Source organism: Neovison vison, chromosome 13, assembly GCF_020171115.1.
Source record: "Neovison vison isolate M4711 chromosome 13, ASM_NN_V1, whole genome shotgun sequence".
NCBI classification, from domain to species: domain Eukaryota; kingdom Metazoa; phylum Chordata; class Mammalia; order Carnivora; family Mustelidae; genus Neogale; species Neogale vison.
The window spans coordinates 66,226,847-66,252,167 of record NC_058103.1 but is presented as its reverse complement, the minus strand read 5'-3'; the positions used below and the strand labels follow the sequence as shown (position 1 = coordinate 66,252,167).

The 25,321-nt window shown below is 40.5% G+C and overlaps 1 protein-coding gene across 1 annotated transcript; it reads left to right on the top strand.

Moving 5' to 3' along the window:
- The first annotated feature begins 9,110 nt into the window (after window positions 1-9,110).
- On the top strand, window positions 9,111-24,562 carry COCH (cochlin). The gene is made up of 12 exons (XM_044231210.1): window positions 9,111-9,157; window positions 9,507-9,563; window positions 9,652-9,699; window positions 11,663-11,819; window positions 12,636-12,769; window positions 13,687-13,749; window positions 15,014-15,058; window positions 15,165-15,312; window positions 18,689-18,792; window positions 19,893-20,119; window positions 20,304-20,820; window positions 23,566-24,562. The coding sequence occupies exons 2-12, from the start codon at window positions 9,530-9,532 to the stop codon at window positions 23,739-23,741; spliced, it is 1,653 nt and encodes a 550-aa protein (XP_044087145.1). The 5' UTR covers window positions 9,111-9,157; window positions 9,507-9,529; the 3' UTR covers window positions 23,742-24,562.
- Window positions 24,563-25,321: the final 759 nt, after the last annotated feature.

Genomic DNA, 25,321 nt, shown 5'->3' with positions numbered 1-25,321 from the left:
CAAGGAGGATTTATTCCTGGGCTGCGAGGTGGTTCAATATTCACAACTCAATCAATGTGACATATTACATTAATAAAAGAAAGGATAAGAACCATATAATCCTCTCAAAAGCTGGGGGAAAAAAGCACTTAACAAAGAACAACATTCATTCATGATAAAAAAAAAAAAAAACCTCAATGTAAGGGCATGGGGAACATACCTCAGCAAAATGAAGATGATATGTGAAAAACCACAGCTAATATCATCCTCAATTGGGAAAATCAGAGCTTTTCCTCTATAGTCAGGAACAAGACAGGGATGTCCACTCTCACCACTATTATTCAACATAGTACTAGAAGTGTTAGCCTCAGCAGTCAGACAACAAAAAGAAATAAAAAGCATCCAATCAGTGAGGAAGAAGTCAAACTTTCACTATTTACAGATGATATGATACTCTATTTAGAATAACCTAAAAGACTCCATCAAAAAATTGCTAGAGCTAATACATGATTTCAGTAAAGTCACAGGATACAAAATGACTGTACAGAAATCTGCATTTCTATATACCAATAATGAAACAGCAGAAGAAGAAATCAAGGAATCAGTCCCATTGACAACTACACCATAAATCATAAAGTACCTAGGAATAAACCTAACCAAAGAGGTAAAAGATCTGTATTCTGAAAACTATAAAGCCCTGATGAAAGAAATTGAAGATGATAAAAAGAAATGGAAAAACTCCATGCTCATGGGTTGGAAGTAAAAATATTCTAAAAATGTCCATACTACCCTAAGCAATCTACACATTTAATGCCATCCCTATCAAATTACTACCAGCATTTTTCACAGAACTAGAACAATCTGTAAATTTATATAGAACCATGAAAGACCCTGAATAGCCATAGCAATCTTGAAAAAGAAAAGCAAAGCTGGAGGCATCACAATTCCAGACTTCAAGTTATATTACAAAGCTGTGCTGATCATACATTTGTGCTAATATAGTACTAGCATAAAAACAGAAACATAGGTCTAGGGAACAGCATATAAATTCCAGAAATAAACCCACAACTTTATGGTCAACTATCCTTTGACAAAGCAGGAAGAATATCCAATGGGGAAAAAAAAGTCTCTTCAACAAATGGTGTTAGGAAAACTGGACAGCAACATGCAAAAGAATAAAACTAGACTACTTTCTTTTATCACACACAAAAACAAATGCAAAATGGATAAAAGACCTAAGTATGAGACCTGAAACCATAAAAATCCTAGAAGAGAACATAGGCAGTATCCTCCTTGACATCAGCCATAGCAACTTTTTCTAGATGGGTCCTCTGAGGCAAGGGAAACAAAAACAAAAATGAACTATTGGGATTAAATAAAAAGTTTCTGCACAGTGAAGGAAACAATTAGCAAAACTAAAAGGCAATCAATGGAATGGGAGAAGATATTTGCAAATGATATATCTAGTATGGGGCTAGTATCCAAAATATATAAAAAATATACAACTCAATACACACACACACACACACACACACACAAACCTACAAATAATCCAATTAAAAAATGGGCAGAAGATATGAACAGACATTTCTCCGAAGAAGACATACAGATGGCCAACAGACACATGGAAAGATGCTCAACATCACTCATCATCAGGGAAATGCAAATTAAAACTACAATGAGATACCACCTCACACCTGTTACAATGGCTCAAATTAACAACACAAGAAATAAGTGTTGGTGAGGATGTGAAGGAAGGGGAACAGTCACACACTGTTGGTAGGAATCTAACTGATGCAGCCATTGTGGAAAAGAGTATGGAGGTTCTTCAAAAAGTTAAAATAGAACTATACTATGATCCAACAATTATAGTACTAAGTATTTGCACAAAGGATACAAAAGCACTAATCTGAAGGGATATATGCACCCTGATGTTTATAGCAGCATTGTTTAAAATAGCCAAAACATAGAAAGAGCCCAAATGTCCATCAACTGATGTATAGATAAAGAAAATTGGCACACACACACACACACTCACTGCAATATTACTTAACCATTAATAGGAATGGAATCTTGTCATTTGTAATTATGTGAATGGAGCTAGTGAGTATAATGCTTAGCAAAAGAAGTCAGAGAAAGACAAATACCCTAAGATTTTACTCATATGTGGAATTTAAGAAATAAAACAAAGGAGTAAAGGGAAAAAGAGAGAAGAACAAACCAAGAAATAGACTCTTAACTCTAGAGAACAAATTAATGGTGGGGAGATAGATGAAATAGGTAATAGGGACTAAGGATTACACTTGTGATAAGCACCAGTTGATTAAATAAAAACTTTTTTTTTTTAAGTATATAATCCTGGGCACCTGGGAGACTCAGTGGGTTAAAGCCTCTGCCTTCTAAGGATCTCAGGTCATGATCCCAGGGTCCTGGGATTGAGGCCCACATCGGGGCTCTCTACTCAGCAGGGAGCCTGCTTTCCGCCCCTGCCCCCACCCAGCTCCGCCTGCCTCTGCCTACTTGTGATCTCTGTCAAATAAATAAATAAAAATCTTTAAAAAAAAAAAAAGTATATAATCTTACCAAAGATTAAAAAATTTATCAAGCTAAAAAAATTGAATAAAGATTAATGTGTAATGAAGGAAATGGCTTTCCCCATACATAATTATTTGGAAATATTTTGCTTTAGCTTACACTCTTTCTTCCAGAAGAAAATGTTTTAGCAACAATGTGAGTAATTCCCCAGAACCACTTGTAGAGATATTTTATTTCAGATCTAAAGATTAAGCAAGCCATTGGATCAATTATTTCAAATAACCATTACTGTCACTATCATTTGACGATCTCACTGAAAATCAACCACATCTCCTAGGATACAGAAGAATGAACAATCCCACTGTATGTATATGATAAAATGGACCTTGGAAGACAAGGTTTGGGATCATCACTAATGCCCATCTATCTTAAAAGGTATCTGAATCACATTAGGCTTTTGCTCCATATGGATATATTTTAGAAATTACTATTTGACCTGAATGTTAAGAATATGAGCAAAATCTGCTATCTTTGTGTTTGGAATACATAATAATATTTTATAATTATCTTATTATGCTAATCTATGGATTATGTGCTTCTCTTGGATGTACCAATTTCATAGCAAACCTCAGAGTCACACACCAGTCACTCGCACTCAGAGATTTATTTCTTCTTCTTCTATTTTCTTCTAGCTTTTGTTGCATCCATGACCTTCTGGCTTTCCTTGTGGATTTACTTGGCTATTATGGGGGGAAACACAGTATAAACTGGTGGTTAAGGGTACGGGCTTTAGAGAGCTAGATTTGAGTCCTGGCTCCGCGCTCTAGCTATGTGATTTGGGACACATCTTATAATCAGTCTGGACATAAGTATCTTCATTCATAAAATTAGGATGATATCCACTTTGCAGGTATGTTGCAAAAATTCTTATGGGGACACGTATAAAGAGCTTAACACAGTGCCAGGACCACTATTATTAGTAGTATTTTTATTACACCTTTGCCAAGACAAATTGGGCAACTTTCTGGCCCGAGTCTTGCGGTAAAAAAGAAAAGTAAGTCATCAGCAGAGATCTGCTGGGACTGGAAGCTATGAACCATCCTTTATACTGGGAACTGAGCTTCCACCTTACCCCCAAAGCATTGTGTAAGACACTGTGACTATAGGGGAGCATATAGAATGGTCAGCCTTGAAGAAGCTTATAGCCTTTAAGAGGAGAATTACCACATATAAAAAACCAAGCAGTAATAAATAGAGGAGAAGAGGCAAAACGTCACTTGCAGCCATGCTCCCAATAATTTACATCACTGTTCTGCCCTCAAAGAGATTGAACATAACTCCCCACTCCTTAAGTATGGGTTGCACATCATGACATCCTTCCAAAGAGGACAGCACGGAAAGGGGGTACAAAAGAGTAACTTTAGAGTAGAGAAATGTGACAAACACCCCCTCAGTCAGATGACCAAGGTCAATGTCCATAGTAATAATTCATGTTGATAGGATCTACATACTCCTGATATGACGCGATGAGTGTTACTTCACCTGTGTGGCCCTCCTCCGAAAACCATAACCCCAACCCCATAGTGAGAAAAACATCAGACAAATGTCTATTGAAGGACATTGTACAAAATATCTGACCAGTACTCTTCAAAATTGTCAAGGTCATCAAAATAAGGAAAATCTGAGAAAGCTTCACAACCAAGAGAAGTCTAAGTAAATACATGCCTATTAGATGTAATGTGGTACCCTGAATAGGATCTTGGAACAGAAAATGGACATTAGGTAAAAACTAAGGAAATCTGAATAACATACAGGCTTTAGTTAATCTTAATGTGTCATTATTAGTTCATTAACTGTGACAACCATGCCATACTCATACAAGATGTTACTCATAGGAAAAATTGGGTGTGGAATAATAGGAAGTCATCTGTATTACTGATTTTTCTGTAAACCTAAAACTGCTCTAAAATAAAAAGATTTTTAAAAATCAGTACAAGAGAGGGACATACAACTCTTAGAACATAGAACATACATAGAACATAGAACTCTTGATCTCAAGGTCGTGAGTTCAAGCCCCACCTTGCACATGGAGCCTACTTAAAAAATAATAATAATAAATATAAATAATGTTAAATATTAATACATAATTTTATTAACAATATAAAATAATAAATAAATGTCACTATAAGGGAGCAAGTGATAAGATAGAATGTGATTGATTCATTTATTCAACAAATATTTCTTGAGTACTCATTATGTGCTAGATACTGCACTGGGAACTAAGGGTACAGCCATCAAAGAGCGATCAAAAAAAGGATGATGCTTGATCTTGCGAAGCTTACGTGGGATGTATGCTGGGCCTTATAACACAAATTTAGTAATCTGTCACAGCTTTCCTAGCCCAGGAGGGAAGTCTTGGTGGCACTTTAGTGGCCAATGTGATCTCTATTATTTCTTGTTAAATAGGGGCAAATGTGATCCAGTCCATTGTTTAGGAGTAAGAGGTGAATAGAAACAGAACTTGTGTAAGACAGGATGGGTCCTGGGACAGCTAGGGGACAACTGAGGGAAAGCTGGCACAGTCAGTGTTTCCTAAGGCCTCCCAAACTCCAGAAAAAGAGCATAGCCCTCAAAGCCAATACACGCCAGGGGAGCATTCGCCCAAACACAGAAAATGGCCACTTGGTCTAATCATCTTCACTTTATAGGAAAGGGAACTGAATTCCAGAAAAAGAAGGTGACTCCTAGTGGTCATAAGGCTATCTCAGAATCAACTTTTTTCTTCTCCAAGTTTTTACTTAAATTCCAGTTAGTTAACATATGATGTAATATTAGTTTCAGGTGTAGAATTTAGTGTGAATCAACTCTTTGATTTGTCACTCCTCAGAAGCTGTAGACATTTATTACATTGCTAGAAATCACTGAAAACCAAAAGGCTAGATGTACATACTTGCTTAGTATTAGACGTGAACAAAAACAATCAGGAAAACTAGATCCATTAAAAACATCAATGTGGTAAAATAACAGGTGATGGGAGTTTTCAAACTGATTATGGTCTATAACCAAGCATGGGAGCCTATGGGATACTGCAGAATAAATGTACACTTGTCGAAAGAGAACAAATTCACTTTAAGGTCACTGTAACGGAAACAAAACCAGGTTGCTATGTATTGTATTAGCTAAGTAAACTTACAAGGGAGCTAAACTAGTCTAGGTGGTGGGACAGGACTGATACTTCTTTTAAAGATAAGAATGAGAGACCAACAACAAAAACACAAAAATTTCCAGGTAACACTAGATTCATACTTAGGTAAAAACAGAACAGAGAGGGGACCTATCAACCTAGAGCTTATCCATAAAGGTAATGAGCCAAATCTAATCCGATAACCATACCATTCCTGAGAAACTCTTTTGAGCTTTCAGCAGCATCCTGAAGTGTAAATATGCCACCTAGGGTATTAGCTTTAGAGGTATTTCACTCCCTTAACAAGGCCAGCCCATTCCACACAAAGTTAGAAATGTGACCAGACAGCACATTTAGGAAAAATTACCTTTGAAATTGAGTTTTTAACTCTTCTATTAAGAACTGTCTTTAAACAACAATCGGGCCAGAAGATGTTTCCAAGTTTTATCCGGGAAACACAGGAGGCATATTTTTGATGGAATTTTAATGAAAGGATAATGGAAAAAAAAAAAAGAAAAACTAGAATTATTAGCTTAACCTCTAACCCTGAGCTAAGTATTAAGTACCCTGGGCAGCGCATTAGAATCACCTGGGAGCTTTAAAAAATTCTAATACCCAGGTCCCACCCCAGACCAATTACACAGACTCTCCTGGGTGAGACTCAGGCTTCTGTAATTGTTAAAGCTCCCAAGGTGATTCCATTGTATAGCCCACTTAGGAATCCACTGCTCTGCAGGGACTTAGTCTAAATATTGAATATCAAATAGTCTGAATTAAAGCAGGGTAAACTGACTAGGCATCTCAGGAGAACAATATCCAGAAATGTCTCCCAACTGAATACAAAACTATAATTTTATCAATTTGTCTTTTTAAGTCAAACAGACCCAGATTTCTTTGGCTTTCCCTCTCCAGATAGTCCCACGGTAGAGAAAACTACCTCTTAAGTACAGATATTTTTTCCCCATTTTACTTATGGTGAGCATGAGGTACAAAGTAAGTGAGAATGAGAAACCTCATCCTCACTCCCCCGCCCTCCTTGGCCAGAAAAATAACTGAAGAACAACTTCTCTTAAATGTTTCAAAACAAAAGAATTAAAATTGTATCTTTGGGTAAACAACTATGAAACTCAATGAGGTATTTCCTTTATTTTTCAATAGTCACAGACTCAGGGTCAATCATGGAAATAGCTGCATAGTTTTGACTCTGCCAAACGGTTCAGTGAAATTACATCACAGGAGGGGTGTGCCCCATAGGAGTCCTGAATAGTAGTCACCCCTTTGGCCATTTGGGCACCTGCCTGCTGAGCTGTGGAATGGTAGCTTTTTTCCAGGATGTGAACTCTCGCTCATGATGTAGCATCATGACAATTTGCACAGCCCAATTGGGAAGAGATTATCCAACGCTCATTGAAGACATTCAATAAGCAATAATGAAAAGACAGCTTTCATAGTCCTGAAGGATTGAAATTTCTCCCAAGAAAAATATCAGGAGTGGTGGCCAGATTACTGGGTTTCTAAGAAAAGGGTTAACTGTCTCCCATGGAAGAGATGAAATCTTTAAAGCAGCCATGAAAATAAGAATAAAAAGCCTCTCAGGGGCGCCTGGGTGGCTCAGTGGGTTAAAGCCTCTGCCTTCAGCTCAGGTCATGATCCCAGCGTCCTGGGATTGAGGCCTGAATCGGGCTGTCTGCTCCGCGGAGAGCCTGCTTCCTCCTCTCTCTCTCTCTGCCTGCCTCTGTGCCTACTTGTGACCTCTGCCTCTCAAATAAATAAATAAAATCTTCAAAAAAAGAAAAAAGCCTCCCAGACAACAAATGTTATTTAATGAGTCTCTTTCTCTTCAGAAGACATTCAAATAGTAAAGGGAATGAAATCAGTACTCCCCATTTGCCTGGTACAAATATTGACTCATTCCAGATGGAGAATAGTTGTAAAACCACTACAAAATTTGGCTTCCAGGTGATGGTGGGAGGTTTCTTTTCTAATACAAAATGGGTGAGAATACTACTAAGCGATAAAAAGGAAAAACACATACAGCCACAACCTGGATAAGCCTCAAAAACATTATGCTCAGTAAAAGCAGGTGTATCACTCCATTTATATAAAATGCCCATAAAAGGCAAATGTATATACAGGAAGCAAATCAGAGTGGAGGGTGGGAAAGGGAACTGACAATGATTAGAACGGGTCCTTTTGGGAGTAATGGAAATAATTTAAAACTGGACTGTGGAGATGGTTGCACAACTCTGTAAACTCATTAAAAATTATGCGTTTTACACTTAAAGGGATGGATTTTATGGCATATAAATTATTAGTTATTCTTTGGACCAAAATAAAATGCTGTTCTTTGGACTAAATAAAACTCTTTGGGGGGAAAAAAAAAAGAGCATCCTGCCACCTCTCCCGGGTCTGGAGGTGGTTCCTAGGCTGGCATGGAGGTCACTTGTCTGTCACACTCCCTGTGAATTCCGCCTGTCAAAAAGTTACCGGGATGACGGAGGACACATTACCAAATCGGCGATTCTGTGTAATCACCACAGGTCTGGGAATTTGGGAAAGCAATCAAGCATAAATCCTTCCTGATCTAGAAAGGAAGAAAAGGCAGATTCAGCGAGGGGCCCGGGCTACCTCAGCAGCGTGGCCTTACCCATTAGAGTAAATGGAGCCCGCTGGGGAAAATCCGATTCCTGCAGAAACCAAGTCGTAAGGCTGGATCCTAAGGTCGAAAGAATAACCAATCAGTTGACAGTTTCTAAAAATACCAGGACCGCGTTTGCAAACCCCAGGTTGCTTTTAATTTACAAGTAGGAACTCCATTTCCACGAGAGCACGAAGTTGTAAAGTTTGGTTCTGAGGCCGCGTGGAGCTGGTAGCTCTCCGGGGGCGCAAGGCCTCTGGGCGGACAAGCGGCCCTGCGCCCCCTCGACCGAAGCAGCGCCAGGTTCCCCGCGAGGGCCGCAGCTCCGCCGTCGGGAACTGTGCGCGGGGACCGTCCTTCCCCAGCTCGAGCGAGGCCGGCCGCGCACGTCGGGCAGCCGCCCGGCCCGGAGCGCAGTGAAGCCTGCGCGGCCGGCGCCGTGCACCCCGGGCTCACCCCGCTAGTCCCCAGGCACGGGTCCCGCCGCCGTTCTACAGTCGCTCCGACACCCCTGACGCCGGGCCCCCGGGGGGCCTCGACACTCTGACTCCGGCCTTCGCGCCTCCCCCAGGGACGGACGCGGCGTCCAGGTGGCAGAGGTCCGCGCTGCGGGGGGGAGGCGCCTTGGCGCGGGACTCAACCCGAGACCGCAAGCGGGCGAGGGCGGAGCTGGACGGCCACCGCCCAGCCCCGCGGGACAGGCTCCCAGCCCCCTCCTCGCGCGCCCCCCGCACAGTGCTCATGCGCGCGGCCCGGCCTTTATAGCGGCGAAGCGAGCCGCGCTTTCCGCACTCAGGCGCAGCCGGGCGGTTCCGACTCAGGTGCGGAGCCCTGGGCGTCGGGCGGCGGGCGTGCGGGTCCCTGACCCCCGCCTGTCCGAGTTTCTCCTTTGTCATTCCCAGTTTCTTTCTGTCTTGATATCGCACCCCCTCTGCCCGGCCGGGATTGCACATCGATGCAGGGTTTGGCTCGATTTGCAGCCAGAGCGTCGCCTCCAGATAGAGAGGCGCTAGCTCCGGGACAGCGGCCTCTTAGGTCACCTCCCTCCTCTCCAGCGCCCCTGGGTTTCCGAGGGGTGCGAGATCTCCCAAGGGGTGGCGGGCGTAGCGTGGTGGGGAAGTGGGGGCCTCCGTTCCCGGGAGCCTCCCTCGCATTCTCCCTGTCTCCCAGGTCCGAGCAGCCCCTCGACTACCATGTCCGCAGCCTGGATCCCCGTTCTCTGCCTCGGTGGGTACGCGCTCCTCCCCACCTCCTTCCCGTCGCACCAAGCGGGGTGGAGGCTGGAGCCAGCCCTCGCGCTGTCCTTTCTTCGCAGGTGTATGTCTGCTGCTGCTGCCGGAGCCTGCGGGCAGCGAGGGAGCGGGTGAGTTGCGGGTTCCCCTGTCGGGGAAGCAGGGCTCGGTCCAGGCGGTGGGAGGGGTTGGGGGCCGGCAGGTAGAAGAAGCGCGCTCAGACCGAGCCCCTAGACCTTGGCCCCAGGGACCAAAGCTGGAGGGCGCCAAGGCTGCAGCGGCTGCCTGGCGCACACGCATACCTACCCACAACGGATCTGCTCCGGCTTACCCGTTTCTCCCACGCGAGGGGGCCCCTGGTGTCGATGGGGACGCTCTTCCCAAGGCGCGGAGAAGCAAGCGTCCCCGAACCCACACTCACACCGCGGGAGGCACCTGGCAAGCCGAGCTTCGGCATGGAAAAGTCAAGGCAGGGGAGTATTCGTTGAGTCCCACCGAGGGTCACCTAGTTTCAGGTTGTCCCCGGCGTTTGAGGACAGGGAGAAGCCTCCCAGACCCGACTTCACACTGTCAGAGCTGACAGAGACAGAGAGAGATGCTTACATCCTTGTCCCACCTTGCTGGAACCCCTGGTTTCTAGGAGTAACCCCTATTTGTAGGCCTGTTTCATATTGGAGAGGTCTAAAAACAGTTTGTTCCACATGTAAAAGTCTGAGTATGGGCGTGTGTGTTTTCTATAATATAAAAGGCAAACTCTTTTACTAAATCTATCCTGTTCTCCTTGAAAGGAGAAATGAGAGTAAGCATTGCACTGGGCTGTTTTCAGCACCCCCTCCCGCCCCCCCCCACCTCCCCACCCTCCCTCTTTCAAGCAGCTAAAGGCAGAGCCTCTGATGACATGGAAAGTGAGAGGAAGGGTTAAGGCTGTTTGATCACATGTATAAGACTCACGGGTATGATTCTACTGTTTTTGGTAAAGATTTTAACTTCCCCAGCAATCTAGAGTGTTTCAGAGCTGAGGAATCAGCATTGTACCTGGCATTCTGCCTTCCCTTCCAAAGGCAAGTACAGTTGAGGGTGCAGCTCAACACAGCTTGTAGAAAAGGGTCGTTGGTAGAGGCAGGCTACTCAAATGGGCATGACCGGACAGTATTACCTGTCTTGAAAAAAGAATGTGCTTTTTTGTTTTTTTTTTAATTAACGTCTGTTTCAAAAAGTTTTGGATAACCACACTTGCTTATGTTTGAAGAATAGAATTTAATAACATTAGTCTCAGTATTTATTGTAAATTGATGAGTTAACATACTATTTTACATTGTTACATGCTGCCAATGTCTGCCTAATGTCTTTTGTAGTAAGAACTGTCTACCTAATGTCTTTTGTAGTAAGAACTTCAATTCCTTATTAGTTTAGGTTGGTATGTAAAAATTGAGAGTATTAATGCTGTTTTCTAAAAATGCATTCAATGCCTGATAAATCTCTTGGGACTGATTTGGAGCAGGAATAAGCAGGTTCCATTCAGATAAAAATGCTTCATTTCATAGAGACTAAATTCCCTGTTTCCTGTCCTGCAAGAGTTGGGCAGTGTGACCTAGGGCAAATTAACCCCATCACTTTAATTTCTGCATCTGTAATATGAGTGATTGAGCTAAATGACATTCTGTGAAGGGAAACATCTATTTACTGGCTTCCTTAAATTAAGATACAATTTTAAGGCACTGCATTTGGAGAAAAACTGGTATGACTGATCCTTGAAGCAAAGGATGGGACCTAGAGAGGTTTGTGCATGTGTCTATGAAAATGCTTCTCATTGGGGTGCCTGGGTGGTTTAGCTGGTTAAGGGTGGGACTCTTGATCTCAGCTCAGGGCTTTAACTCAGGATTGTGAGTTCAGGCCCTACACTGGGCTGCACGCTGGGTGTGGAGGCTACTTAAAAAAAAAAAAGAAAGAAAGAAAATGTTCCTCAAGGCTCAGCCCAGATTTAATATCTTTACCTCAGGTAGCTCTGTCCATAGTTATCATTGTAATTGAGATTTTTATTTTTCTAGAATGAATTAATAATGTCATCATCATATTCCCTTCCTTTTTTTTCAGTTCCCATTGCTATCACATGCTTTACCCGAGGCCTGGACATCAGGAAAGAGAAAGCAGATGTCCTTTGCCCAGGGGGCTGCGCTCTTGAGGAATTCTCCGTGTTTGGGAACATAGTGTATGCGTCTGTATCAAGCATATGTGGTGCAGCTGTCCACAGGTAAGCTGACACATGCAAGGGAAGAGGAATCCAAGTGTGATAACATCCTTTCCCTCTTTAGCCAAATGGACACCCCCACCTTCTTTCTTTTGGTGTCAATATTGACCACAGAAGATGGGTACATTTTGAAGGTTTTCATGAATATCCTTGAAGCGCCAGCTACGCAAAGGAAGCTTTCTGACTAAAGGCAAATTGTATTATTTCTTGATAGCTAGATCCCTATGATTTTAGAGCATGCCTAATCATGTAATATATTAGTGAATTTTTGCTGTGTGCTAGACATTGTTTTAATTTCCATGACATCTACAACTGTAGGAGTAGAGACAATTTCATTCCATTTATAGATGAGGAAACTGAATGCAGAGTTTCCAACCATCTTGCCACTGTTAGAAAGTGCCCAAGCTAGAACTGAAAGTCCAGGCTGCCTCCAGAGCCCATAATCACCACCCACTCTGCTATCCTGCAAGACTTTTTTTTTTTTTTTTAATGAAGTCCAAGGACATATAAAGCACCTTAGAAAACTAAGAAAATTATTTGGTTCTGTTAACTCTGAATCTCTGAGCTGTAGGAAACGGGATCCCACAGGTATGTTCCTGTCAACATTTAAGAAGTATGACAGCACAAAACTATTTCTCCCAGGCCTATTTTATACCTGTGTCAGCAAGTTTTTCAAAAGACTGGCAGCATCCTTATGTATCTTCCCCATGAACTATTTTCTTGATTAGTCAGAACAATAGATGTAACATGGCACTAGAAGTCAGCCAGATACCCCTAAAAAAGTGTGCGTAGAATATCAGCTGCTTTTCTGTGTTACAGGGGAGTCATCAGCAACTCAGGGGGACCTGTGCGAATATATAGCCTACCAGGTCGAGAAAACTATTCCTCAGTAGCTGCCAATGGCATTCAGTCTCAAACACTTTCCAGATGGTCTGCTTCTTTCACAGTGACAAGTAGGTACAATTACATTATTCTTACTTTTGTACAAATATTGCTTTATCCCCCCCCCAAAAAAAAAGTTTTCTGCTTTTCTTTATCTAATCTCTTTGACTCTGATGGAAAAACCTGCAATCAAGACTTGGAGGAGTCAGCACTGGGTTAGAGTCAGGGGACTGGACACGCAAAGATCCACTCAAGCTAACCCTGGCTGAACGGGGGAAGAATAATCTTGCTGTTAGAAGACAGCAGTTAGAAGCTTGCATTGTCTGTAGTGTCCGGGTGGCTCAGTCAAATAAGCATCTGACTCTTGATTTCAGCTTGGGTCCTGACCTCAGGGTCCTGACCTTAGGGTCTTAAGTTCAAGCCCCATGTTGGGCTCCATACTGGGTATAGAGCCTATTTTGAAAAAAAAGAGAGAGAGAGGGAAAGAAGAAAAAGAAACTTGCAGGGGCGCCTGGGTGGCTCAGTGGGTTAAAGCCTCTGCCTTCGGCTCAGGTCATGATCCCAGGGTCCTGGGATCGAGCCCCACATCAGGCTCTCTGCTCAGCAGGGAGCCGGCTTCTCTCAGCAGGGAGCCTGCTTCTCCGTCTCTCTCTGCCTGCCTCTCTCCCTACTCTGTCTGTCAAATAAATAAATAAAATCTTTAAAAAAAAAAAAAAAAGAAACTTGCATCGTCTGCAATCAGAATGCCCTGACATTTACCAAGTAACACTAGTGAGTGAAAATGAATATGAATTCATTTTTGGTGATTCTTTTAAACTATGATTTAATAGCTAAAAACCCATTTTGGTCAAACTAGCATGAAACAAGTACTCCTACAGTTGCCATCACTCAATTACATATATCACCCTGTAGGCCCCTAAATTAGATCCATTATGCTTTGGTGGTAAAGAAGGAAGGGGAAAAAATAGTCTTCTCTTTATTTTAACAGAAGGAAAAAGTGGTACCCAGGAAGCTACAGGACAAGCAGTGTCCACAGCACGTCCACCTACAGGTATGAAATACAGAAGCTATCTCCCAGTCGCCTGACACAGCATTTGGAAATTCAAAATAAATGTGTTGTTGATAGCTTTCCTTTTAAAGGAAAATGATACTAAACACAAAACAGGGGTGCCTCATAGCTCAGTCGGTTAAGCTTCTGACCTCGGCTCTGGTTATAAGCTCAGGGTCCTGGGAATGAGCCCCACAGTGGGCTTTGTGCTCAGCAGGGAATCTGCTTTTTCCTCTCCCTCTCCCCCTGCTCATGGTCACTCTCTTCCTCAAACCTTAAAATTAAAAAAAAAAAATTTATTTATTTGAAAGAGAGAGGGCATGAGCAGGGATAGTGGCAGAGTTTCCCCCTGCTGAGCAGAGAGCTCAGCACAGGGCTCATTCCCAGAACCCCGAGATCATGACCTGAGCCAAAGGCAGATGTATAACTGACAGATCCACCCAGGTGCCCTCAAATAGGTAAACCTTTAAAAATTTTTTAAAAAAATGTGTTTACTGGTATGTTACATAAAGAAACATTTAATTTGATATTTTAAATTCCTATCCTATTTTCAATTACAAAGTCTGCTACCAAATGTTCTCTTGAAGTCCTACTATTTCTGATTTGATAAACCCATGCCTAGAAACCGGACAAAGTAAAAGTACTAGTTTCATTTGGCACATGCAAAAAGAATTAGTGTAGGTCCAATTTTTAACAAACAGCCAGGGATATAATTTCTTCAGACTTTGGCAGTATTTTTTTTTGAAGGTTTTATTTATTTGAGAAAGAGAGAGAGAGAGAAAGAGAGAGAGTGCACAGTTGGGGGAGAGGCAGAGGGAGAAGTAGGTTCCCCACTTAGCAGGGAACCTGAAGTGGGACTCGATCCCAGGACCCCAAGATCATGACCCGAGCCAAAGGCAGATGCTTAACTGACTGAGCAACCCAGGCACCCCAAGACTGTGGCAATTCTAAAATCGAAGAAATTAATAACATTAGAATCTAGCTCTTTAGTTTCCAGTCCTGCCTCCACTGTAGGTTTGAGAGATCAACTCCTGAATTAGCGGCATATTAAATATATAGGCCTACAACAGTTCTGACTTGTTTCTTTGCTGTGGCATTGTTTTCCCGTCCTGAAAACCATGAGAAAATTAATTTTTTAAGGAAATTTATTTTTTAAAAACAAGTATTTTTAATATTGACACTTCTTGTTAGGAGCTTTTCCCCATGTGGGCTTCTTGCTATGAAAATGTCTTCCTTTTACTAATGCCAAGTGCTTCCTTTGTTTCAGGGAAACGACTGAAAAAAACACCTGAGAAGAAAACTGGCAATAAAGGTAAGAGTCCAGATATTCGTTTGGGAAAGTAACATTCACTGTCCCTCCCTCCCTCCATCCCTCCTCTTGAAACTGCTAACAGAAAGACTTGTTTGGGTATTCACAGACTGTAAAGCAGACATTGCATTTCTGATTGATGGAAGTTTTAATATTGGGCAGCGCCGATTTAATCTACAGAAGAATTTTGTTGGCAAAGTGGCTCTAATGTTGGGAATTGGAACAGAGGGACCACACGTGGGCCTTGTTCAAGCCAGGTACCAATCTTGTTAAAATGTGGAGATTTGATGATAAAAGATGAATCCTTTTAATGGATACATGCATTTTGGTTCAATGTAAACATATTGAGTTGTAGACAATCTGATTTCCAAACTGTAAATACAGGATTTAGGACTGCTAAGAGACTAGGTAGGTCTAAGTGCTTCCTTTTTGGAATAAAATGATTGAGAATAATATACTATTTGAGGACCAGAAGGTAAACTAAAGGGTTTTGTTGCTCATAACAAATTACATCTGCACGTATGCTCTGCTCAATTCCCAGTTCCTCTTTGCTGAAGGAAAAAGTGATAGGTTTATTCTTCCTCCCTACTCTGTCATTCTTTTAAACATTTTCCATAGTTCCTCGGAGATCTGAACTCCATCTTTTTAGTTTTGCTCATTTAAAAATAAGATCTATGGCTTTTAGGATTATAATATGGTCACTATAGAAAGCTTCAAAAACATATAAAGCACCAAGAAAACCAGTTTCCCAAGTATGCCCCTCAGAGATAATCACCATAAAATGTTTTGTATCCTTTATTTTTTTTTAAGATTTTATTTATTAGAAAAAATGTGAGCTGAGGGGATGGCAGAGGGAGAAGGAGAAGCAGATTCCCCACTGAGCAGAGATCCATCCCAGGAACCATGACCTAAGCCAAAGGCAAACGTTGAACTGAGTGAGCCACCCAGGCACCTACCTTTCAGTATTTTAAGAAAATTTGTTTATACGCGCATGCGCATGTGTGTATAACTGAAGTATAGTTGACACACAATGTTAACATTAGTTTCAGGTGTGCAACATAGTGATTCAACATCTTTTATGTTACACTGTGCTTACTGTAAGTGTAGCTACCATCTGTCTCCGTAGGATGCTATTAAAATGCCACTGACTACATTCCTTGTGCTGTAGCTTTTATTCTCCTGACTTACTCTTTTCATAACTGGAAGCCTGCAACTCCCACTCTTCTTCACCCATTTTGCCTACCCCCCCCCACCCCTCCTACATGTGCATGTTGCTTTTTCAAAAGCTCCAACTATAAAAATGTCTTATGTCCTGTTTTTTCATCCCTTAATATTTTAAGCATTTTACCAGACCACAATTACTCTTCAAAAAATGTTTTGGGATGCCTGGGCAGCTCAGTTGGTTAACCATCTGATACTCAATTGGGGCTCAGGTCATGATCTCAGGATTGTGAGATCTAGCCCTTTGTGGGCTCTGTGCTGGCTGTGGAGTCTGCTTAAGATTCTCTCCCTCTACCCCCTCCTCCATCCACCTACCCCCACTTACACACTCACTCTCAAAAGGAAAAAAAAGTTCTGCAGTGTTCCTTTGCATGATTATTTAACCATTTTCACTGTTACACATTACATTATCATTAACATCCTTATGTCATCCTGTGCCATCTTTGATTACTTCAGTAGACTAGATTCCTGAAAGTGAAATTGGGTTAAAGAGTTCTGACATTTTTAAGGCTTCTTATACAAAGTTCAGTTGCTTTCTAGAAAGTTGATCCAGTTTAAACCATTACCAGTAGTGAGTAAGAAGGTAGCACCAGTACTACAAATAATATATTCTATTTCATTCTTATGTTATTTATTTTTTTACAACTGGTTCTTAATTTAGATAGGTTTTTTTTGTATGAGAATTTAACTTTGTTTTCTACATAATTTAACTATTTGTCCCATGCCTTTAAGCAAATGAGCTTCTTATTCCATTGATTTGAAATATCAATTTTATATACAAATTTAGGCAAGTCAGTTTCTTTGATCTATAAGCTAATTCCACATCTTTTCCACAATGCTTTGATTACTATAGCTTTACTGTACCCTTTAACATCGCTGGGGGCAAATTCCCCTCAGTACTTTTCTTCTTAATTTTTTTTTTTTTTGTGATTTCTATCCAAATCTTCTTCAAGATGAAAGCTACACTGTCTTTAGACTCAAACAAAGAATTAGCTTCTCTGTAAACTCCTTGGCTATAGTTTTTCTACTTTAGGAAGAACATCAGAATAAACCATGTCGAGAGTTTATATTTAAGCAAAATAACAGAATATATCATTAAGGATGCAAAAACAAGACTAAATCTCATAAATCACAATTTGGATATTTGAAAAGTGGCCATTAAAATGAAAATATTATCAATCCATAATATCTGATTTTGTGACCCAGCATTTCACCAGATATACAGAAATACGACCAGTGCTATATTTATGTCTCAAAACTCTTGACTTAATGATGATTGATAATACTAGGATCTTAACATTTTATACCTAAATACTGACTTACACAAAAACTAAACACAAAAAATGGTGCTTTTAACTGTTTTTATTCACCATGGTCTCTAATGAACACAGAGTAGTGGTAAAAAGTGAGCTGAAAAAATGGGGGGGAAAAAAGCAGAAAAAAGTGACCTGGGGCACCTGTGGCTCAGTGGGTTTTAAGCCTTTGCCTTTGGCTCAGGTCATGATCTCAGGGTCATGGGATGAAGTCCCACATCAGGCTTTCTGCTTGGCAGGGAGCCTGTTTCCTCCTCTCTCTGCCTGCCTCTCTGCCTACTTGTGATCTCTCTCTGTCAAATAAATAAATAAAATCTTTTTTAAAAAAAGTGAGCTGAAATCCATCTACTATTAAATATGGAAAATCCCAAATCCTATAGTATACATTAAGATTGGTAATGTCAATATCATTTATTATAACAAAAATTCCATATTGTAATCCTTCACATTTTTTTTCGCATACCTTCTCATTTTTAAAATGTTGGTCCCAGTGTCCTTGAAATTGCCTCTTCTGACCAAAAACTGGAGTATTTAATAGACCCACTCTGTTAAGTGCTTCCAGGGTCTCCCACTGGAACAGACCTAACCTCACACCCAGCCACCTTCCAACTCTGTACTGCCCAACTCTGCAGATTTCCATGAAGTCCAGTGCTCTGAGCCAGGCCTGGTTTCAGGGGCACTATATAGGTTAGGCATGAACTCTGGTGCCAGACAAACCTGAATTTCAAGTGCAGCTGTGTTTTGTTGGGCAAGTTACCTAAATGTTCTGAGCCTCAGTTTCATCATTTATATAATAGGGATAATCGTTTCTACCTTGTAGAGTTATGATGAAATGAGCTGATACATGTTACATGTATATAGCATATTACCCAGAATAAAATAAACCCTCAAGATAGCAATGGTTTTTGTTACAATTCTGCAAGATGCCTTAAAAGTCAAGTAAGGATGCAATTCCTTAACTGACTATGTACTATGGGATTGAGCAAGAAACTTAGGCATTGTCCAATTTAAAGACCTTTTTTAAGGTATATAATATTGCTTGTTTTACCTTCCCAGTTCTCCCTAGGTAACATTTTTTTTTTTCATTTTTTCCCCTTAGTGAACATCCCAAAATAGAATTTTACTTGAAAAACTTTACATCAGCCAAAGATGTTTTGTTTGCCATAAAGGAAGTAGGTTTCAGAGGGGGTAATTCCAATACAGGTAAGTAGACTTTGGCACCTGGGATGCAACACAAGAGAGGGTTATGAGTGGTTGGACATTAAAACAGTTTTAGGCTGTTTTATAGAAGCAGATGTGAGACTTTTCCTCCTGACACTGAAATCTTGGCTAGGTACTTGATCATCTAAGATACTCAATTTGTAATGGAAAATATGTCAAAGGACTAAGTAATAGTGCTTGTTTAAAACGCAAGAGAGAGGGGCGCCTGGGTGGCTCAGTGGGTTAAAGCCTCTGCCTTCAGCTCAGGTCATGATCCCAGGGTCCTGGGATTGAGCCCTGCATCGGGCTCTCTGCTCCGTGGGGAGCCTGCTTCCTCCTCTCTCTGCCTACTTCTGATCTTTGTCTGTTAAATAAATAAATAATCTTTTAAAAAAAAAAAAAAACAAACACAAAAAAGGGGGCACCTGGGTGGCTCAGTGGGTTAAGCCTCTGCCTTCAGCTCGGGTCATGATCCCAGGGTCCTGGAATCGACCCCCACATCCGGCTCTCTGCTCTGCGGGGATCCTGCTTCCCCCTCTCTCTCTGCCTGCCTCACTGCCTACTTGTGATCTCTCTCTCTCTCTCTCTCTGTGTCAAATGAATTTTAAAAATAAGTAAATAAAACACAAAACTTTTGTGCTTTATTATTCTTATATTGGATTGGACAGCTAGCCACTCTTCAGTGTGTTAAAAAGAAGCAAAGATCAGCAGATGATTTAACAAGTGGAGATGGGGCAGAAAGAACTGGAGTAGCACTACAGACACTTTAAAGGAATATTTCTTGTTCTCAGTCTTTAGTGGTACTAGTCAGTAAGGGGCTAGACAGCAGAATTATAGGAGTGAGTCAGTTTTGTTTCTGACCGGTGACTTATGTACAGTAAGGAAACATGAGGCTTTGGGAGGTGATGGGGGAAGTAACGTGGGTTGTGAAGACAAAGTAAATAAGCCCAATGGATGATTAAACTTTCCCATCTATTATAGATTATAGACAAGTTGTATGTAAGTTAAAATCTTGAGCTTTGGTGGCATCAAGTTGGTACAGGGAAACAGAAATGTCATTTGAGCAGTGGTGCTGCTCCAGTCTGCTTCTTTTTCAAACCTAGGAAAAGCCCTGAAGCATACCGCCCAGAAATTCTTCACAGCAGACACTGGAGTAAGAAAAGGGATCCCCAAAGTGGTGGTGGTATTTATCGATGGCTGGCCTTCTGATGACATTGAGGAAGCAGGCATCGTGGCCAGAGAGTTCGGTGTCAATGTATTTATAGTTTCTGTGGCCAAGCCTATCCCTGAAGAACTGGGCATGGTTCAGGATGTGGCATTTGTTGACAAGGTATGGAGGTGAGGGTGTCTTCTGTTATGGTCATGATTTAATTTTGGGCCTCGAGCCACAGTGCCAACTGGCCCTTATCTGAATTCACTTTGAATGGTCAAGACAATGTTTTTTACAACTGTTTTAATGTTTCCATAATTTTTAAGAAACAACTTTGGATTCCTTTTATGTCTCCCTCATTTAGGCTGTCTGTCGGAATAATGGCTTCTTCTCTTACCACATGCCTAACTGGTTTGGCACCACGAAATATGTAAAGCCTCTGGTACAGAAGCTCTGCACTCATGAGCAAATGATGTGCAGCAAGACCTGTTACAACTCGGTGAACATTGCCTTTCTAATTGATGGCTCCAGCAGTGTTGGAGACAGTAATTTTCGCCTCATGCTTGAGTTTGTTTCCAACATAGCCAAGACTTTTGAAATCTCAGACATTGGTGCCAAAATAGCTGCTGTACAGTTCACATACGATCAGCGCACAGAGTTCAGTTTCACTGATTATAGCACCAAAGAGAATATCCTAGCTGTTATCAGAAACATTCGCTACATGAGTGGTGGGACAGCTACTGGTGAAGCCATCTCCTTCACTGTTAGGAATGTGTTTGGTCCTGTGAGGGACAGCCCCAACAAGAACTTCCTGGTAATTGTCACAGACGGCCAGTCCTATGATGATGTTCGAGGCCCTGCTGCTGCTGCACACGATGCAGGTAAGGTTCTTGTCCTTCTTCTGGGTGGGGACCTGAGGCATTCAGTGAATTTTGTAAATATAAACTTAACCATTTATTTTATAGAACAAACACCTACATTATGGCAGTCACCGTTCTAAGAGCTTTACCCAGTATTAACTGATTTAACAGTCAAACCAGCCAGATGAATCTCATTCTACGGATAAGGAAACAAATTCCCTTGAAACCACACAGCTAGCAAGTGGTGAGGCCAGTATTCAAACCCAGGCAGTGGACTGAGTCCATACTCCTAAGCTCTGTATTGTTTGGGAGAATGCCCAGGAGAACCATGTCAAAGGAAACATGTTACAGGGGCTGTTTGGCTCAAACTTGAAATATGTGCCTGCAAAATCACCGTTTATAATTTACCATGAATCCATTTGATGTTTTATCTTTTTTTTTTTTTTTCAGTAGTTTTGAGTCTGGCCTGAGTTTTCTAAGATAAGGTCAGCAGTAGACTTTAATTCTATTCCATCTAAACTTCCTTTTTAGTGTCTTTTTCTTCTTGAGATAATAAAAACACACTCTGATGTTGTAAAAGGGTATGAAAAGGCCTTCTTTCTCCCTTAACCCCAACCTTAATATTACTTGGCAAAGGCCCCTCATTCCTGAAAACATTAGCATAATGTGTTGTTGAGATCAAATAGGGCAACAAAACGCTGGCATCTCCTTTCCTGGGATAAAACTGAGTGATTAGAGTCCAATAATACTTAAAAAACAAAAACGCTAATTTGAGAGAGGGGAATTAGCAGCCTTGCATTTTTCTATAGTCTTACATACATCTTTTTCCCTATTTAACTTCTAATAAATTAATCTTTTTCCTTTGATATATTAGCACATTAATGTACTTATATATTGATGGAATACTGTTTTTTAGTGGGTGGAGAACTGATCCATGGAATTTAATCTATACATTGGTTTATTTTTATATATCTGGTTTATTTTATACATCATGTACATTACACATCTAACCCAGATCAAAAGTCATGTTTGCTATCATCCTCTTTAAAAATGTAGCTTACAGGGCGCCTGGGTGGCTCAGTAGGTTAAGCCGCTGCCTTCGGCTCAGGTCATGATCCCAGGGTCCTGGGATCGAGTCCCGCATCGGGCTCCCTGCTCAGCAGGGGGCCTGCTTCCTCCTCTCTCTCTGCTTGCCTCTCTGTCTACTTGTGATCTCTGTCAAATAAATAAATAAAATCTTAAAAAAAAAATGTAGCTTACAGGGGCACCTGGGTGGCTCAGTCTACTGAGCTTGCAACTCCTGCTTTCGTGTCAGGTCATGATCTCACGTTGTGGGATCAAGCCCCACATGGGGCTTGGCACTCCATGGGGAGTCTGCTTGAAGGTTCCTCTCCCTCTGTCCTTCTCCCGACTTGCGCATGTGCGCGCATGCACTCTCTCTCATAAATGTTTAAAAATGTAGCTTACTGAAATAACTTATGGTTAATAGGCTTGGATTCAGGCTAAATTAAGTGAACTGGATTAATTGAGATATATTTTCCCTATGTAATTAGTTGAACGTCAGGAGGTTGGGCCAAACCATTTTCATGAAAATTATCCTTTAGTGATAGTGAAGTCAACCTTACGAAGTTAACAAAACCCAGAATGCAGGGTAGACCTTCAGGGCTAGGTCATAACTTTTTTTTTCCCAAGCTGTAATTATACATTGTGTCCAAGCTAACCAATTTGAGCTTGAATTTAATCTACAAGTGAGGAAACCTGAGGGGAGAATTTTGTTTTACTTTTTTTCTTTTTTTTTGCCAGAGGTGTATTAACCAGGGGTAATAAATAGTTTCAAGGAGCTTTTACATATACTAACGCTGATCTATTTGTATGTTAAGTATTCACAACTCTTGGTACTGAATACTAGAAGGGGGATAAGTCTTAGAAGAGCAAATTTTTCAAAAACTCTCAGAACATTATAGGGAATTTCACCCAGAAGAAGGATGGTGAACAAATACTGTACTTGGGATTGAGGTCAATCAAACTAATGTAGTAATCACCCTAGCAAAATGTGGTCAGAGTAAAAGCCTTCTAGTAGTACAAGGGAATGCAGACGTTATGCTCAATGCCTAACTAGAAGAAATTATTCCAGTTCCCAGACCTTGCTCTTTAGGCTGTTTTTATCACCAGATCTGTGCTTTGGTCAAATTTCTGACTACAGGTCAGTTTGCCAATGTAACATACACATCAAAATGCAAGAAAATTTTCAGTATTCATATTCAGAGTCGCCATCCTTGGCAATGCAACAGCCTTAGAAAACCTTAGAAAACTTCCATTTATATATCCCAAATTTTGTGTCATTCTTTCATGCTGTCACATTGGCTTGGACTCCAGTAAAATTATTAATTGGAGAGATGATGGCAAGCAGCCCATTCTCATGCTAATCTCAGGAAGTTTTTCATTTCACTAAGTGTCTTAGTGTTGTTGTTTTTTTTTTAAGATATCAGCTTACCAAATATTTGTCAGTGATCGTGTGATTTATCTGTTAATGTGCTAATTTATACTGATGGCAGAGCTTCTTGTTTTGATTCAACTGTTTAGTTATTCTCATTATAATGACGTTAAAACCTACCTAACCATTTGGTGAAGGAGATTTAGTTCTTCAGACATTACTGAAGAGTTTTCGCTACAACTATTTACTAACTCATGAAAAAATATTTACATCTGATTTTATATATAAGCTGGAACTTGGCTTTAATTCACTTAAAAATATTTTCATTGTAGGTATCACCATCTTCTCTGTTGGTGTGGCTTGGGCACCTTTGGATGACCTGAAAGATATGGCCTCTAAACCAAAGGAGTCACATGCTTTCTTCACAAGAGAGTTCACAGGATTAGAACCAATTGTTTCTGATGTTATCAGAGGCATTTGTAGAGATTTCTTGGAATCCCAGCAATAATGGTGACATTTTGACAACTGAAAGAAAAAGTGTAAGAGGACAGAATGTATAAGTCATTTTCTCATAATACCAAAATACTATATAGCATAATAGGATCAGATACAAAACTACTATATTAAAAATGCCAACAGCTGTTTTAAGCACATAAGCATTCATTTAAAGCTACTACCTTTTAACAACTATTTAGAATTGTTAAACACTCTGCCTAGGCTTCATAATCATGACCCTTAGAAACTCAGGAAAGAGGAGATACTGTGCATCCAAATCTTAAGAATCCCAAAAGGCATATTAAATGTATAGAAACGCAAATTCCATAGCTCAATAAAAGAATATTCAGAACAAAAGCAACATTCCTTCTCTAATCATTCTGCATTAAATATATAAGGAAAACGAAACTTCGAGTTAACTCAGTTCAAATGTTATTTTGCCCCACAGATGTTGTCTTAAAACTAATCAACCATATTTGTTACTTACATTCTAAAAAGTTGTAATTATGAGTGAAATGGAAGGGAATTAGGTCTGAAGTTTCTTATGTAGTGTATTTTCCTAATAACATAATGGAAATATCACACTGAACAAGATAGGAGGATTGCCTGGTATTTTTCTACTTATATCCTTAATTTTATATGTGTATTGATATATTTGGCTTATACACTGAAAGTCATCCATATACTTAAAAAAAAGCCAAGTTGGTAAATTTTTATTTACTATTTATACTTATAAGCATTTGGCATTGAGGGAAAGCACATATTAAAAAAAGGACTGCAGGAAAAACTATTGTAGTTTGACCATTTAAGCAATAAAACTGTTAGTCACTATTATTCTACGCTGCTTTTATTACTCCAAGATCTAATCCTGGGACATGGTAAAAAATCCTACATTCACTATTTTATGCAGAAAGACCAATTCTGAATTTTTTTCTTAAAACTGTTACATTTATTCAATTATTTATTGAATGTCTCCTGTTCTAGGCATTATACACAGCCACTACCAAGTTAAACAGCACGAGATGTTTTTGATTACTTAGTTCAGCAAGTATGTTTTGTAATTAACATTATTTTTCATTACATATGCTTATAAAGTTGGCTTTTGAAAAGTGATCAGAATTACCTTAAGGATCATTACCTCACCAAGAATTCTCCCTTCAGAGGGGTCATCCAGTCTGCCTTATCTTTTCTACAGAGAGGACCTGCCCTCTCCCCCATCCAACCTATGCACCCTATATCCCTTCACACATACACTGATTCTATCTGAAACAACACATTGACCTGAAAAAGGTGTTAACTGATTTACTGGAATACATGTATTAATTCTGAATCTTTGGAGTCTAACAATTTCATAGATTATATAAAAGGGATGAAAGGACCATGTATTCAGAAAGGCGGAAATGAAATTGCCTTTAACACTACTTAAAAATTTGGCAAAATGGGGTATGGGAAGACAAACTGTGCCCGCCTCTTAACAAAATGCCTCAAGAATGAATTGACTTATGTAAACAAGAATTTTTATTTAATTAAGCAAAAATGGGGTGCCTGGGTGGTTCAGTGGGTTAAAGCCTCTGCCTTCAGCTCAGATGATGA